Genomic DNA, 15,526 nt, shown 5'->3' with positions numbered 1-15,526 from the left:
CTTAAAAGAAAAATCCAGATAATTTACTCACCACCATGTCATCCAAAATGTTGATGTCTTTCTTTGTTCAGTCCAGAAGAAATTATGTTTTTTGAGGAAAACATTGCAGGATTTTTTCCATTTTAATGGACTTTAATAGAGCCCAACATTTAATACTTAACTCAACACTTAACAGTTTTTTTCAAAGAAGTTTCAAAGGTCTATAAACAATCCCAAACGAGGCATAAGGGTTTTATGTAGCAAAACGATTGTCATTTTTGACACACAACTTTTCGTCTAGGTCAAGTCCAGCGCGACCTAATGTAAATGCGTAGTGACGTAAGGTCACGTGTTAAATATATAAAACGCACATTTGTGGACCATTGCAAACAATAAACTGACACAAAGACATTAATTAGTATCAGTTGACATACAACAACGTAGGAACGGTCCTCTTTCAAGACGCTTGTAAACACTGGGGCGGAGTTTCGCGTTCGTCCTCTGTGACCTCTTGACGTCATGACGTATTGCGTGGGTTCAGCTTGCGCATCACGAACAGATTTACATGACGAGAAGTTGTGGTTTAAAAGTGTATATTTGTTATTTTTATTGTCAAAAATGACAATCGTTTTGCTAGATAAGACCCTTATGCCTCGTTTGGGATTGTTTATAGTCCTTTGAAACTCCGTTGAAAAAAAACGTTAAGTGTTGAGTTAAGTATTAAATGTTGGGCTCTTTTAAAGTCCATTAAAATTAGAAAAATCCTGCAATGTTTTCCTCAAAAAACATAATTTCTTCTGGACTGAACAAAGAAAGACATCAACATTTTGGATGACATGGTGGTGAGTAAATTATCTGGATTTTTCTTCTAAGAAAATGGACTAATCCTTTAAGACTGTGTGGGTCAAACGTGGTAATCCTTGAATATTTATTGTATATCCAATACCACTACCCTGCACAGAAACCTTTTTGGATTTTCATGAAGGCATTATATCAGTGGCGGCTGGTGACTGCTCTTCCGAGGGGCGCAAATTCAAAATATGTATTCGGAGTGTCATATGCGTTGCTTGTGTTTTCAAAATATGTGTTTGTTGCGTCATGTGAACCATGTGCATCACGTGTTTTGTCAAAATAAGTGCCTGCTGCACACGCGTTAAAACAGTTTATGATAACAGAGATGCTCACGTTTACAAAATACACGCAAGACACTCCTTTAACAGTAAACTGTGATTACACATGAGATTATGCGAGTATCTGGCAAACACGAGCGTAACCCTTTAGACGCGTCCGCAGCAAGCACTTATTTATTTTGACAAGACACGTAATGCACATAGGTTCACTCGACGCGCCAAACACATATTTTGAAATTACGAACCACACACATGACGGGCTACATACATGTTGTGACGGACTTCGCATCTTGCGCCCTCAAAAAAAAGAAGTCACCGCCACTGCATTATATGCTCATTATCTGTTGGCCACTCCTTAATATGTAGATGGTTTTAGATCACACGAGCACACAAACATTTTCAATATCGGCATTAGTTTCTGAACTCACCAGGGAGTGCCATTGACTGAGCGAGAGGGTGGAGTCATGGTGACCTCTAGTTGGCCCTGAAAAACAAAAAAAGAGAAAACACATGGGCATCTGGCATTTATTGATCCATCCATTACTTCCAGTAGACAGTAGTGATCATATTCTCCAAGGATCTGCAGTACATAAGCGAGCTGACCCGTTTTGATACTGTATTTTATATAAGAAACATCATGTGGTTTGATTTGATACTTTATATTCTGATTTTCAAGGTAAAACTGTTGTTATGAAACAATGGATTTTGAATTATGGTTTGGCATTTCACCAAATATCTAATACCAGTATGTCCCACGGGCATAAATGTATTTTCATTGTCGCCCTGACTGGTTGTAAGTACACAAGTACACAATGTTTACTCTTGTAGAGCACTCCATAGACTAGCTGTCAGAGTTGTTTTGGCGGTTGACGTCAGCACAAATGATTGACAGCATTGCGGGCAACGGTTCGAGAAGACATCCGGATTCTTGAGTGCATTCCTTGGGCCCGGCTTCCCCCTGTACCTTCTCAAAGCCCGTACTGATGAACTGCAGCTGGAATCCAGCAAAGGTCAATCTGAATGACCTGGAAACCCTTTGATGTAGCGCAACGTGTCTAACCACAAGCAAATGTACCATTTGGTCTCTAAGCATGGCAAAACTTTGAGGTTGTTTGGAGGCAATATGTCTCATGTAGACGGACCTCTGTGCTTTTTTGCAACTAAAACCACCCACTTAGATAGGAAGAGCCAGCAAAGTGACATGTAAAGTGCCCAATGGTATTTCATTTTGCGTGTCAATATTAAGTGTGTGCGACATATGCATGAATGTAAATGACTAGTTTTATCAAGTCAAATACACACAGCCTTTACACTTCTTAGTCTAAAGATGTGGGCCTTAATATACTGCATTTTCGCTTTGGCTATACCTGCCATAAACTCTACACTGGAGTTTTCAGTTCCCCTACTGAAGTCTCCCTGGGTTGGAGACTCTTTGTGGATATAATGCTGAGCGATACAAAACTGACCACACTTCCTTTTTGCCTTACAATACTGACAATTCTAAAACTACCACACACGCGCACAAAAACCTAGCCATCTAAACGGGGACTTCCCACTGACCTCTACTGATCTGTAACTAAGCTAATTATAATTAGTGGTGCCTAACCCAGAGTATGAAAGTTTTGCTGGTATTTTTCTGAGCAGTCAAGACATACAATTTATTTTTGGTGAATTATAAACTGGCCAAAAAAAAAAAAAAAACAGACAATACGTAAAGAGACTAGTAGTCACCTGGCCAAACCTTACCTAACAGACAGCAATGTACAAATGTAAAGCAAGCCCTGGCAACCATCCATAACACCATCAGCAGCACCGTATCATGTTTTGCATTGGCATTGTAAAAGTCTAGCTTCTATAAATCTATTCCTAAAAACAACCCTAAGCCTAGTTTTGATAAGTAAATATAATCATTATTTATTCTCTTTATGAGTCATTTTTACTTTGAGGTAGTCCCTAAAGGAGTTCTTCCAAAAGTTCTGGGGACATTTTTGTAACAGGATCATAAACACACACACCCATACACCTTAAAACAAGTCTACTTAATAACAGCCTCTCTTCTGTGCTACTTAATTCAGCAGTGGATTCAAGCACCCGCACTTAGCAGTCCTGGGCACTCGTCTGCTGCGGGCAAAACATAACATTTGAAACGAAGGCCGGTCACTGCGCTGACAAAGAAACAGAGAGAGCTTTTGTGCTCAATTCGTCTACACGCAACACCAACCAAGATCTGCCCCACCCATCCCCCCTGGACCAACCCTGGCCGGTACCGCAACCGGCCCTTCACACCCAGTGGACAGCAAATACAAACACTGTCCTTCCCTGCTAGAGGATTTGATGGTGGCTTTAATCTTCTTTCAACTTACTTTACATGTTAGAGAAACAGTTCACCTATGAACATTCTGTCTAAATGTACCCTCATTTTGTTCCAGTTCTGCAAAACACAAAGGGTCATTTTTAAGAACACCCCAGCCTTATTTAATGAAAGTGAATAGGGGACTGTCAAACTTTTCTATAACTTCATAGATTTGGAATATTGTGCACTATAATTCAGTTCTACAGGGTTTAAAATTCCTTTAGAGAAAACAAATATTAACAGAATCAAAGGGACACTCCACTTTTTTTGAAAATATGCTCATTATCTACCCCACTAGAGTTAAACATTAGATTTTTACCATTTTGGAATCCATTCAGCCGATCTCCGGGTCTGGTGCTAGCACTTTTAGCATAGCTTAGCATAATCCATTGAATCTGATTAGACCATTAGCATTGCGCTAAAAAATAACCAAAGAGTTTTGATATTTTTCCTATATCTGCCAAGAAAATTGCAACTTTTTTATTTTTCTGTTTTTTAGTACATGATGTAACTATAGAGGAGTCAAGTTTTAAATAGGAAAAATATCAAAACTCTTTGGCTATTTTTTAGCTAAATGCTAATGGTCTAATCAGATTCAATGGATTATGCTAAGCTATGCTAAAAGTGGTAACGCCAGACCCAGAGATCAGCTGAATGGATTCCAAAATGGTAAAAATTAAAAGTTTAACTCTAGGGGAGCTGGAAAATGAGAATATAAAAAAAAGTGAAGTGTTCCTTTAAAGGTGCAATGTGGGACTTTGAGCGGCATCTAGCGGTGAGACAGTGAAACGCAAAGTGAAGCTATGGTAGGCATCACAGGACAAACATGCCACTGTCTGAGACAACGTGTATCTATAGAGCAGTTTGTCCGTTAAGGGCTACTGTAGAAGCATGACGGCGCGAAATCGCAGAAATTCTAAGGTAATAAAAACAATATAGTTTATGATAAATTTAACATGATAATATAGTTATGTATATTATATTGCATTTCTGTCAGTAGGTCCTTCTTAAAGTTCCACATTGCACCTTTAATTCAGTGTTTCTTTAACTCTTTCCCCGCCACTGACAAGTTTACTAGTCAATTAAGAGAAAACGCTTCCCTGCCAATGACAATTTTTTCCAGCAATCCATATTTCCGCTGTTATCCACCAGGTGGAGCTCTTACCTTATAAAACCCGGAAGCAACCCCTTAAGGCAAACCATAAGAACTGCGTGTATGTTTTAATGATTGCTCTGAATCTGATCTCTATCAAAAGTTCTTCACAAAAAATACAATTATCTCAGATTTTTGCTTAAATGTGGTATTTTTTTAAGAAACCTAACCATATTTGAGAGGTAATAAAAAGAGAACAAATGAAGGTAGGATGAGAATGCAGAGGGTCTCTGTTCTTTCATTTGATGTATATAATGTTTATATATTTAAAGAAGAACATTTTCTGGAAGGCATTAAACTTTTGTGAAAATCATAAAAAAGTTGGCGCCGGCAACTTTTTTTGAAAACGCTGGCAGGGAAAGAGTTAATATTTATAATAAATGTGCACATAAGATAGAAAGAAAGGAAGTGTCAGACATATAAGGCAAAAATGAGGGCAACATTTCCTGCTTGGTACTGTGTTGTCTCTGTATTAAAGTAAAACACACAGACAGTGAAGCGTCCGGTATTTTTGTAAGGTGATGAGTACAGAGCACGTTGAGGCATTTACTTGGCTCTCGCCATTTCGCCAACAATTTTCGTGAATGGCTCTGTACTCAATAACGCCACTGTTTCACCATACAGGCAGTAAGCAGCCTGCAATTTGCAATAAATACTGTTTATGAGCGGATCCTAGTTAAAGTTGATTTCCAGGAAAATTACAAGGAGACCCGTTTACACAACCATGTATTTCTACCCACTGAGATGACCATACCATCTGACCCGTCAACCGCCCACCCACCGGCAGACATGAGCCGCGGTGCCGCATTCGCCTGTGGGTTCCTGTTAATGGTCAGCATGCGTGTTGGCTCTCATTCAGTCTTTTGGTCTAGTGACTCCGTGAGGTTAATCAGAATTGATCCCGGCTGTAAACCGACTCGTTTCACATCAGCTGTAACTCTAGCCCCCCCTCACCTTGACCCTTTTCACAGACACGCATCTGTGTGTGTGTGTGTGTGTGTGTGTGTGTGCGTGTGTGTCTGAAGCTGTGTCGCTCTCCCGAGTCATGTTTCAGAATTTTGGCAAGGCCCAGAAGGAACGTTCCGTGCCGGTCCAGGGGCTCATGAGGGTCAGGAAGCTAAAGTGCCAGCATGATGGTTCTTTTCTGACGCAATCACTTAAAAAAATGCCTGACATTTCACTGTCATGAAAAGAATACAGTGATATTTAACAGTCTGGGATTGCTGGTAAAATACTTTTTTTTTAGTTTCTGATTTTCCAGAGGAAAATTTTATTGCTTAGGAGGTTGCTCTTCCATATCTCAGGAGATTTTTTCATTTATTTCATTTAAGGATTAACTTAGGCTTAGACATCCCTCTGAAAAATTGCTTTGGATAAATAAAATAAGAAACAAGTGAGACATTGAGAGAAACATTGAGGGTATGGAACCTTAAAATTAATGTAGATTGTACAGGTGAAGTGTTCCTGTATACCTCAGTGGTGGAGCATTGCATTAGCAGCACAAAAGGTCATAGGTTTAAACCCAGGGGCGCACCATGAAGGCCGAATGGTCAATGTTTTACGCATACACCTGGGTCCGCATACACTGCATGTGACGCTATTTTCGTCATCAAAAGAGTGCGATCATAGTATACAGATTTTGCGTTGAGCATCTGTGTACACATATTAATCAAAATAAACTATACTTGCAATGCAAGGCTATGGAAGGCTGTGTGTTTGACCATGCGGGTACGTAACGTTCCCAATACATAAAAAACAGACTATACTCCGGCCTTAAGTGACTTTGAACAAAATCTTCTGCCAAATGCGTACATTTTGTTAAACATTAGTTTTAGCAGAACAGTTTGAGTTAAAAGTATTAGTGAAAATTTAACATGAAGTTCAAAATGTCATTCGCTTTAATGACAGAGAGCACTTCCCATTGTGATCTCAGACATACAGTACACATACTTTATAATACATAGTATAAACTATATATTTCATTCATATCTCCTAATCACCAATTGCATAAGTACAAATCTACATTTAAATGCAGATGAAATGTCTTGATCTTCAGTGTATATGACAGGTAAGGACCTTAAACAATGTTTTACATGACTGGTGCACTATATTTCTAGTTATCTGAAGCCTTAAATTTAATACAGACTGAAATTTCAGTCAATATAACATGGATCTTGGAATTCACATCAACTGTCCACTTTAGTAAACATCACTTGTGTTTAACAGAAGAAAAAAATTGGGTCGGAATGACGTAAAAGGTGACAAAATGTTACTTTTTGGTTAACCGTCCCTATAAAAGAGAGAGAGAGGGAGGTGAAAAATGAAGGTAAAAGTGTGTTACAGAGTAAAAGAGGTGTGTATAATGTTTAACCAGGGTGGAGAGGTACCATAAATGTCAGACAGGCTCAGCAGGAGAGACTGAGATGTGTCATTACACTTCTCTCCCTTTTCTCTCTTTCCTTCATACACCAATGGAGCAGACGTGCATGTGTTCAGATATTTATGACCTCTGTTCAGTCCAAACATTCAGATCAAAGATCAGTCTGAGACAATTTTCAGGAACAAATGCTTTTTTTAAGCTATGACACCTTTCACTTCCCAGAACATACCAAGAGTTGGCATTGTTGTTGTTTTTTCGCATTTTAACTTCAGGAAAGGTATGGCGTGTGAGCAGGACCTCTGGCAAAAGCATACCAGGACGAGTAGCTAGATGAATCATCCGGGATGCTGTGATGGGTTCGTTCTGTGGCTCACTTCCGCTCCTTTATCCCAAGAGACAGGGGTTGAGTAAGCGGGCGGAAATGCCGCCACTCTGCCAACCACGGGGAACTGGAGCAGATGTGTAAAGTTTTTTTCTTTGGTTCTACCCTTGGGGGACTTTTGGGGACAGGCGGGACTATCCAAACAAACCAAACGACTTTTAACTTTTTTCCATTTTTGCTTTTCACATTAAATGTGAACACCATCGCCATAATGTTTTTTTTCTAAATCAATGTATCAGTCAGACCCTTTAAAGTGTTTATGTTTACATTGCTCAAGTCATTGTGTGTTGCTGGGAAACCACGTCTAAAAAGTGAAAACATAAGTGGAAAAAACAAATGTAGTGTTATGGAAAATTCGTTTGTTTTGCCCATATTGCTCTAAAAAAACCCATTAAACCTCAAATTGAGCCTGCATTGCTAAAGATTTTGGCTCGTCGCGGAGGGTGTGGGGGGAAATACCATTACAAGCGCTCTGTGGTTCTACCGTTATACATTAACAGCACTAAACCTCAGCCAACAAGCACTGCCAGTTTGTGTTTCTTTCCCAGGATGCCCTGCTCCTCACCCCAACAGCTGCAGTGGGCGGGCATCCTGGTGTCATAACATCTTCAAGGCACAGAGTGAATGTCAAAAAAGGAAAGTTTTGGGTCTCCTAAGAAACACGGAAGAGCGAAGTGAGCAAAGGCTCCAAAATAGGAAAAGGGGGAAGAACGTGCCGGTCAAACAGAAGCGGTCTTTCAGCTCGCCTGCTGTCTGTTTGACCAGCTTGGTTGGGGGGGGCTGTTGACGTCAGAGATTTACACATGGAAGAGAACTTCCCTGAACCAGCACTGCACCACTGCAGACACATTAGGCTACACTCTCAGAAATAAAGGGACAAAATCCGTCACTGGGACAGTACCCTTTGTCCCCAAAGAGTTCATAGTACCTCAAAGGTACATATTTGTACCTAAATGGTACCTTTTTAAAGGGTACTGCAGCTTTTTTACCTTTATTTTTGACAGTAAAGATTAGTTCATCACAAAAAAAACTTGCCCTTATGTAGTTCCAAACCTGTATGCATTTATTTTTTAGTGGAACACAAGATTTTCTGCTTTTTTTCCATAAAATGAGAGTTATTGGCCACTTCTGTTAAGAAGGAAAAAAGCACCAAAAAGTAAAGCCACGTCAAAGATTAAAATCAATGACTGAATCAAACTTTGATCCTAATCTCATAATTAGATTACGACACTTTATCCTGGATTTCACAGACACAGTCACTTATTATAAGTCTTCTGAAGCCAAACAGCTGCTCTGTGCATAAACTAAATTACTAAAACTAGACTCACCGGATCATTAATTCAAACCGTGTTGCTATAACTCATTTGTGTTAGTAGCACAAAGGTCATGGGTTTTATTCATAGGGAACACACATACTGATACAATGTATACAAAGCCAAATGCATAAATTTGACTATTTGTGACTGAATCGATGCATTAAAAATGGAAAATAACAGCATATGGTTTGGAAAAGCACAAGATTGAGTAAATAATAAGAGTTTATTCATTCTTGGATGAACTTTTCCTTGCATGTGAGCAAAGATAAAAGCGAATCTGTCAAGAGGATGCATTCGGCTGCGGTCTCCTGTGGCAGAAGTAAAGACCGTTAACAGTCGCTGTACAGAGGAAATATCCAAACACACACGCGCGTCTGTGGGGTCCGACCACCTGCTCGAGTGTGCGGCCTATAGTGGGCTGGGTCTTTGTGTAAACACGTCGCTGGAAGTTTTCCAGACTTCAGCCAAATTCTTGCAGTACCCTCCACGTCTCCAAAGCACCCATTTCCTATTCAGCACTTATCACTGAGAGTGAAAGCTCAGCTTTCTCAAATATCTGATTTTATGTCTCGCCGAGGGAAAATACTTCCCGCTTATATTTCATCAAGAAACACCGACCGATCTGGCTACAGTGATGAACCTTGTTTGGAAAATTACCTATTAATCGATGAACTTCTATCTGATTTAGCTTGCAGATGACAAAGCTTTTAAAGAGACAAAGCATTGTTGGTCAACACCAAACAGGGGTTTGCACTCATCAAAAAACATGAGGCTTCCCTAAATGCCAAATAAATCCAAAACAAAGGTACAACTTAAAAAAACACGAAAAGTTAACATGATTTAAAATCTCCATTAAGTGAAAATACAACTTAAAAAATAGGTTATAGGAAATCAGCTGATAAAGAAACATTTGAGACACCAGTTGTTAATGATAACACACACACATATATACACAATACAACACATCATCTACCAAGACAAAGTGTAAGTGGGCAGCAAACAGCAAATCTCCTACAAAGGACATCTGAGGGTTGTTGCCCGGGCTATTGATCCTGCCGGACATGAGGAGGAAGTTTGGCTTTGCAGATGCACTCTAGATATCAATATCTTTTATCAGTAATCAATGATGGCACGTGGCAGCGACAATAAAGCTGTCTGTAACAGCAAAGCGGCCCTAACAAATCATAACCAATTGACTGATGCACTTTTACTGTAATAAAATCTGTGCCCTAAAACAATGACTCAACCAAAAGTCACTCATATAGCCATTCAAACTCACATTAAGTCTTTAACATTGGTATACGTGATACCTAAAGATGTGGCAGTCTGTCGGTTGACTCTGTAAGATTATCTTACAGTTACATTTCACACAACGAAGAAAGACCGGTGCATAAGTGTACTCCAGAGGTGGGGAGGGGGTATATTGACCTATTAACCTCCTAAATTCAACACCCATTACACACACACAGTGGCTTAACAGTGAAAGATATCAGGGAAATATAGGCATTATTGATTTTTGGGTGATTGTCTGTAGAGGATAGACAAAGGATGAGCGAGTTAAACATTGAGTGGGGGTTAAGATGGTCAATCCACCGACTCTCGCAAATGGCCCCTTAGGCTGTTTCCTATTGATTGGCTGTGTGAATGACTGAGCCACATATGTAACACCACACAGTTACACAATGTACAATAAACCACGCCACGGGAGTCTCATTTATGACTCGGTGCGTGTGTCCAGACATGTCAATAGCTCTTCGTATCTGCTTATCTTAGGAGTGATACAGAGACGTGTTACAAATTGTGGATGCATTGATGAGATAGTGTGCAGAAACATAGTGTCTCTCATGATGTTTTTACATTAATATCTACACATATTCATTATTTACTTTAGTGTTAGGGAATATCTTTAGTTGGGTGACCTAAATCTGTCATGTTTGGTAAAAAAAACCAAGTAAGTCAATCATTATGTGATTATTTAGCCAAGTACGTGTGTGTGTGGTGGGGTGAGAGAGAGGGTGAGAAAGAGAGAGGGGGTTAGATATCTGCAGAAAACCTCATTTAGCCTAAAAGTGTGGATCAATACCAGAGATTTTCCTGACAGAGGAGGCATTTATAAATATTTGATCATGAGGATGTGTTCAGTTGCACAGAGGCGTAAAACAGACGGGGAATTGGACTGCTGGCTCAGCTAAATCTCACTGTTCTTTACATCTAACAGTAACCCTTCATGTTCCCTGTTCTTGCACTTGTACCTTCCCCTTTTTAGCACACTATTGTACTCATACAGATTAAACATGTACACTATATGTGTCAGTTCAGTGAACATCTACACATAGTGAACATGTGCAGTTGTCTAACAGAAAATATCAAATAGATTTTTGCTTGGTTCATGTTATCAACTATACCTCAGTCAATGTCATTGTTAATTTTAGAATCGGTATATGATTAAAAAGTCATATAGTGAATATACATGAACGTGTTTGAAACATTAAACCCCTAAGCACTTCTGAAAATATGACCTGTAAAACTTGTTTTGCTAGAATAACCTTGGTGTCCTAATAAGCCTCCATTTCAACCCTAACAAATCAATACATTTTCATATCAGCCTTACTGTTACTGATGAGTGTTTATATTTTGATATGCTGTAAACAAAACCTGCTTAGCATTTAGGCATCACATGTGAGTTCAGCATGAGCCTGTGATGTCCCAAAATGCCGTCTAGGTAGTCAGCTCACTAAGATTTGCGAAACGGCCTTGGTTTTGTCTACATACCCGTCCCGTATGTGTGTGCCCGTCCTGATTGCGTAACTCGAAAGACTCTTCCTCCTCTTTCTCCCCATGTTCCCGAGCCAACAAACTGAAGCCTTGTCTGCAGCACACAAGCCAGCAAAGTCCCGGCAAAGGCATTCAAAATACGGCGTGTAGTCCAGTTTCTGTCCGTAAATGTCCCGTGATATCCACTGTCCCGGTGCAGTCGTGCGGATGGGGCAGATGGAGTATGTCTAGTCGCATGAAACAGGCAATACACTCCTGAAGTGTGATTCCGATGTCCCGAAGCAAATAAAATACTCAAAAGTTTAAAAAATTATGCGCTGACTAAATTACAGCAGCTCAATGTTGTTTCGTCGTCTCTCATTCCAGGATTTAGAAAATTATAAATAGTCGGTAACATAGTAAATCCAAATACATGTCCGGTTTGAAGCAAAATATGACTAAAACAACTTTTATACGGTGTTTTAAAAGTGCACCGCGCTGTGTATGTGACTGTCTTGTCGGCTTGTTTCTCTTCTGGTTCGTCGGGATATCAGCATGCAGACTCGTTCTGTAGCGTGAGTGAGGAGGGCGTGGCGAATCACCCCATGTGTTAAGGCCTGGAATATGATTGGCTCAGAGCACACACGCCCAGAAAATGCCCCGCCCCTCACTGGCTGGCTGCTGCATGGCTGCGCAGTACACACAAGCGAAGCGGCAGCAGCAGGCATTTCAGGAAATGGAAGCAAACCGTTGAAGAAACGTCATGAGTTTGATGGTTCATTGCTTAAACAAATTGCTTAGAGACCACAGACAAGCAACGTTATTAGTAGCCTGTCTGGAGTTTGTGCTGTGTTTTCACAGGGTAATAACTATACGCGTAAAATGTATGTTAGATTGAGGCCCAATCCGCCTTTGTCCGAACTTTAAGGGTTAACTGAAATGAATAGCAAAGTAAATTTCAGCTTGCTTTATTTGGATAGTTCTAGGAGGTGAGGACTGTGCAGTTACATTAACAAATAAGTGTGAAGATCTGGGTAAAGGAGTGAATGAGCACTTTGTGTTTCTGTGAGTGTGTGTTGGGGGGTAAAAGTCTCCTGAAACGCATTACGTGCCTGAATGAAAAGCAGATGGACTCCTTTATTCCAGGAAACGCCTGTCACGAGAGGCTCTGAAGAGATGGAGACAAGGCCGAAAGAAAGAAGAAATATGGTATGATCACCAAAAAAGACTTTGTGTCACTTTCAACATGTCTGATGATCCCCTTCCCCTTTTTGATCTTTTGCAGTTTCTACTTTCTGTATTTTTCTGTAATGCACTTCAAAATAAGTTATTCCATGAAGAGAAATACAAAATTCCGTTTCTCCCAGGAAAATTGTCAGCAGTAAGTCATTCAGGGTGAAAAAAATAAAATAACATTCAATAAGCAAGAAATTAGATTAAAACCAGTTTGCAAAATACAAACAGAATAGTCAATTCGATTTTATTTGCATAACACCTTTTACCTATGAATATTGCTTCATAGGAAATTGTGAGTCAACAGTGATCAACCCAAAGGTGACACTGGCATGAAAAAACACGGTAAGATGTTTAGATGAAGTGAGAGAGAGAAACCTTGAGAGTAACCAGACTCATCTGGAAAAGCCTATCCTCCTCTGGTAATTCACTGCTATAAAAGTTCATTTTATGCCAAATCTAGTTGCACGGTATGTGTAATAAATCGTTGAATAAATTGTTAAACTCTTGTTATGTTTTTAAGACAGTGATTTAATTAAGACACCATGCATGACTACTATGAGTGTTTTCCCGTAGTGAATCTATCATTTTTACCAATTGTGCCTCAAAGCTTTATTTTTCCATAACACACATTGTCAGTCTTTCCACTCTTTCCCTAATCCTTATTTTCATTCAGTCTCACGCAGAACCATGCTCACTCACTCATGCACACCCATAAATCATGCTTTCGAAAAACACAGCAAACACACACCCTCACTCACACTTATGCACGCTGATGACACATGATATTTTTCAGGGCCCCTCTGTGCCTGCTCTCTCTCGTTCTCTTTGCCTTCATTTCCTTTGGTTTGCTCCGCTCAACTCTGCTGACTCTCTCCACACATTCATCATTCTGCAAGCTGGCCCTGCTGTTTGTCTTTTAAGTTTGCCATGGCTTTACCAAACACACTTGTATGCAAACGCACCCTCACACACATTGTAATGCACACTGTGCTTCTGAGCGGCCACCTGCAATCTCAATCTTTTCTTAGGAGTCACTCTCTCTCTCTCTCTCTCTCTCTCTAACAGAGCACAGTATTATTTTCCTCACAGCTCCTTCCTCAACTGCTTTCCTGTCTTCTCGTTTTCCCTGTCATGGAGCGTCAGACCTGCCGCCCACCTGACCTGCTCCTTGAACAGATGTTTTATTTTTAGAGCTCTTTCTCTCTCTCTATCTTTTGCTCTCCTCTCTCTCTCTGCCCACGCAAAGATGAAAAAGGGAGTCTTATGTCTATATATGGCTTGTGAGAGAATGAGGTTTTCAAGAAAAAACAGACTGTCATTATCACACCCATCTTGTGGGTCTAAAGACAAGGGAGTAAGAGGATTTTGACCACACTAATGTTTCAGTTTTTTGTCTCAATCTCACATGCTTTTGGATTTCAAATGTACTTTTTGGGGGTCTTCTTTCAGTTTTCAGTTTTGATGGGTTTGCATTTGCACCCTGTCAACTGTTTGTTTATGCAAGCGTCCGAACTTGGTTTTTATACATGAAAAAAGATAAAATTATGGATCTTTTGTTAGGACCTTTGTGCTCTCATTTGCTATTCCTTTCCTGTAATCTCAGGTCCTCGAGTGACTGGCATTTCTTGTCTTTGAGGTCTTTTCAGGCTGTCATGTAGAGACAATGGTGCTTTTGCTATGGGAGGAAAGAGTGTGAAGTCAACACCTGATCCTGACAGTCACCACACTCGTAATATTCATTCCTATGGTCTGCTTTTGTTCAAAGACAAAAAATGGTATGCTTTTATTTATACCCGATTCTTTTGTCTCTAAAAACAAATGGTGCTATATAGCACCAAAAGTGGTTCTTTGCTCGTAATCATAGAAGAACCGTTTTTAGTGCCATATAGCACCGGTGAAGCACCTGTGTAGAACCATATAGTGCTATGTAGAACCAAATGTGGTGCTATATGGCCCCTATATGGTTCTACACAGGTGCTTCACCGGTGCTATATGGCACTAAAAACGGTTCTTCTATGGTTACGATTCAAATCAACAGTTTTGGTGCTATATAGCACAGTTTGTTTTTTTAGAGTGTATGTGTAATGTCCCCTTGTTATGCATTTAACAATAGAGGCTACAGTTGTACGTGCTCTTTTTTGTGCCATGTTTTAGTTAGAATTTTTGATCTAAATGCCATTTAAATATAATATATGGAATATGTATACATTGTCAGACTAATGCATCAGCCCCGCGTCCTCCAGAATGCTTTTCCTGCAAATTGAGTTGAGAAATGTTTATCTTGGGGAGGAAAGCTCAGTTCATCGTGTCATTTTTCTCTTAGCCGTCCAATCGTAGTAACTGTCGTATCGTACAACGACTCCTTTGGGCATGGGCCTATGTATTTACCTAGGCATAGATGAATAATAAGTGTTCTGTACATGATAATGACATATAATGAGCCTCAAACACGATTGTTTCCTCCTTATGTAAACCTTGTGCATGCAAAAGACCAATAAAAACAGCCCAATCTCAACATAACACAGACTGTGACGTTGGTGTGACGTTCATGATGTATGCCCTTAATATTAAATTAAACATTACATGAATTACAACGTTTGTTACAATGCTAAAAAAAGTTTGTGAGTGCTGAGTTAGCGCTATATGCTAGCATTTAGGCTGAAGGTCTACTATTGACGTTATAGTTACATCTTGCAGGTCCATAATGAAAAACCGACCCATTCTCATGAAATACGTATAAAAAGCACACAGTTGAAAAGTCTTGCATGCAATTTTGCGTGCATATGAAATGCCAGTCCTTCTCGTTTAGTTATACGGCACATCTTTTCATCACGTTTTATTTA

At 39.8% G+C, this 15,526-nt stretch overlaps 1 protein-coding gene across 1 annotated transcript in view; it reads right to left on the bottom strand.

Moving 5' to 3' along the window:
* The window catches only part of plekhh3 (pleckstrin homology, MyTH4 and FERM domain containing H3), a 54,926-nt gene extending 42,926 nt beyond the window's left edge, over positions 1–12,000 (bottom strand). Inside the window, exons 1-2 of the mRNA XM_065271534.2 lie at positions 11,466–12,000; positions 1,538–1,593 (exon numbers count right to left, since the gene is read on the bottom strand). Coding sequence (XP_065127606.1) covers positions 1,538–1,593; positions 11,466–11,600 — 191 coding nt within the window. The 5' untranslated portion in view covers positions 11,601–12,000. The remainder of the gene's footprint in view (positions 1–1,537; positions 1,594–11,465) is intronic.
* Between the last annotated feature and the right edge of the window lie 3,526 nt (positions 12,001–15,526).

The sequence above is a fragment of the Paramisgurnus dabryanus genome, chromosome 3, assembly GCF_030506205.2.
Source record: "Paramisgurnus dabryanus chromosome 3, PD_genome_1.1, whole genome shotgun sequence".
In the NCBI taxonomy this organism is placed as follows: Eukaryota; Metazoa; Chordata; class Actinopteri; order Cypriniformes; family Cobitidae; genus Paramisgurnus; species Paramisgurnus dabryanus.
The sequence above is the reverse complement of the archived record's forward strand: the minus strand, read 5'-3'. Positions and strand labels throughout refer to the sequence as shown.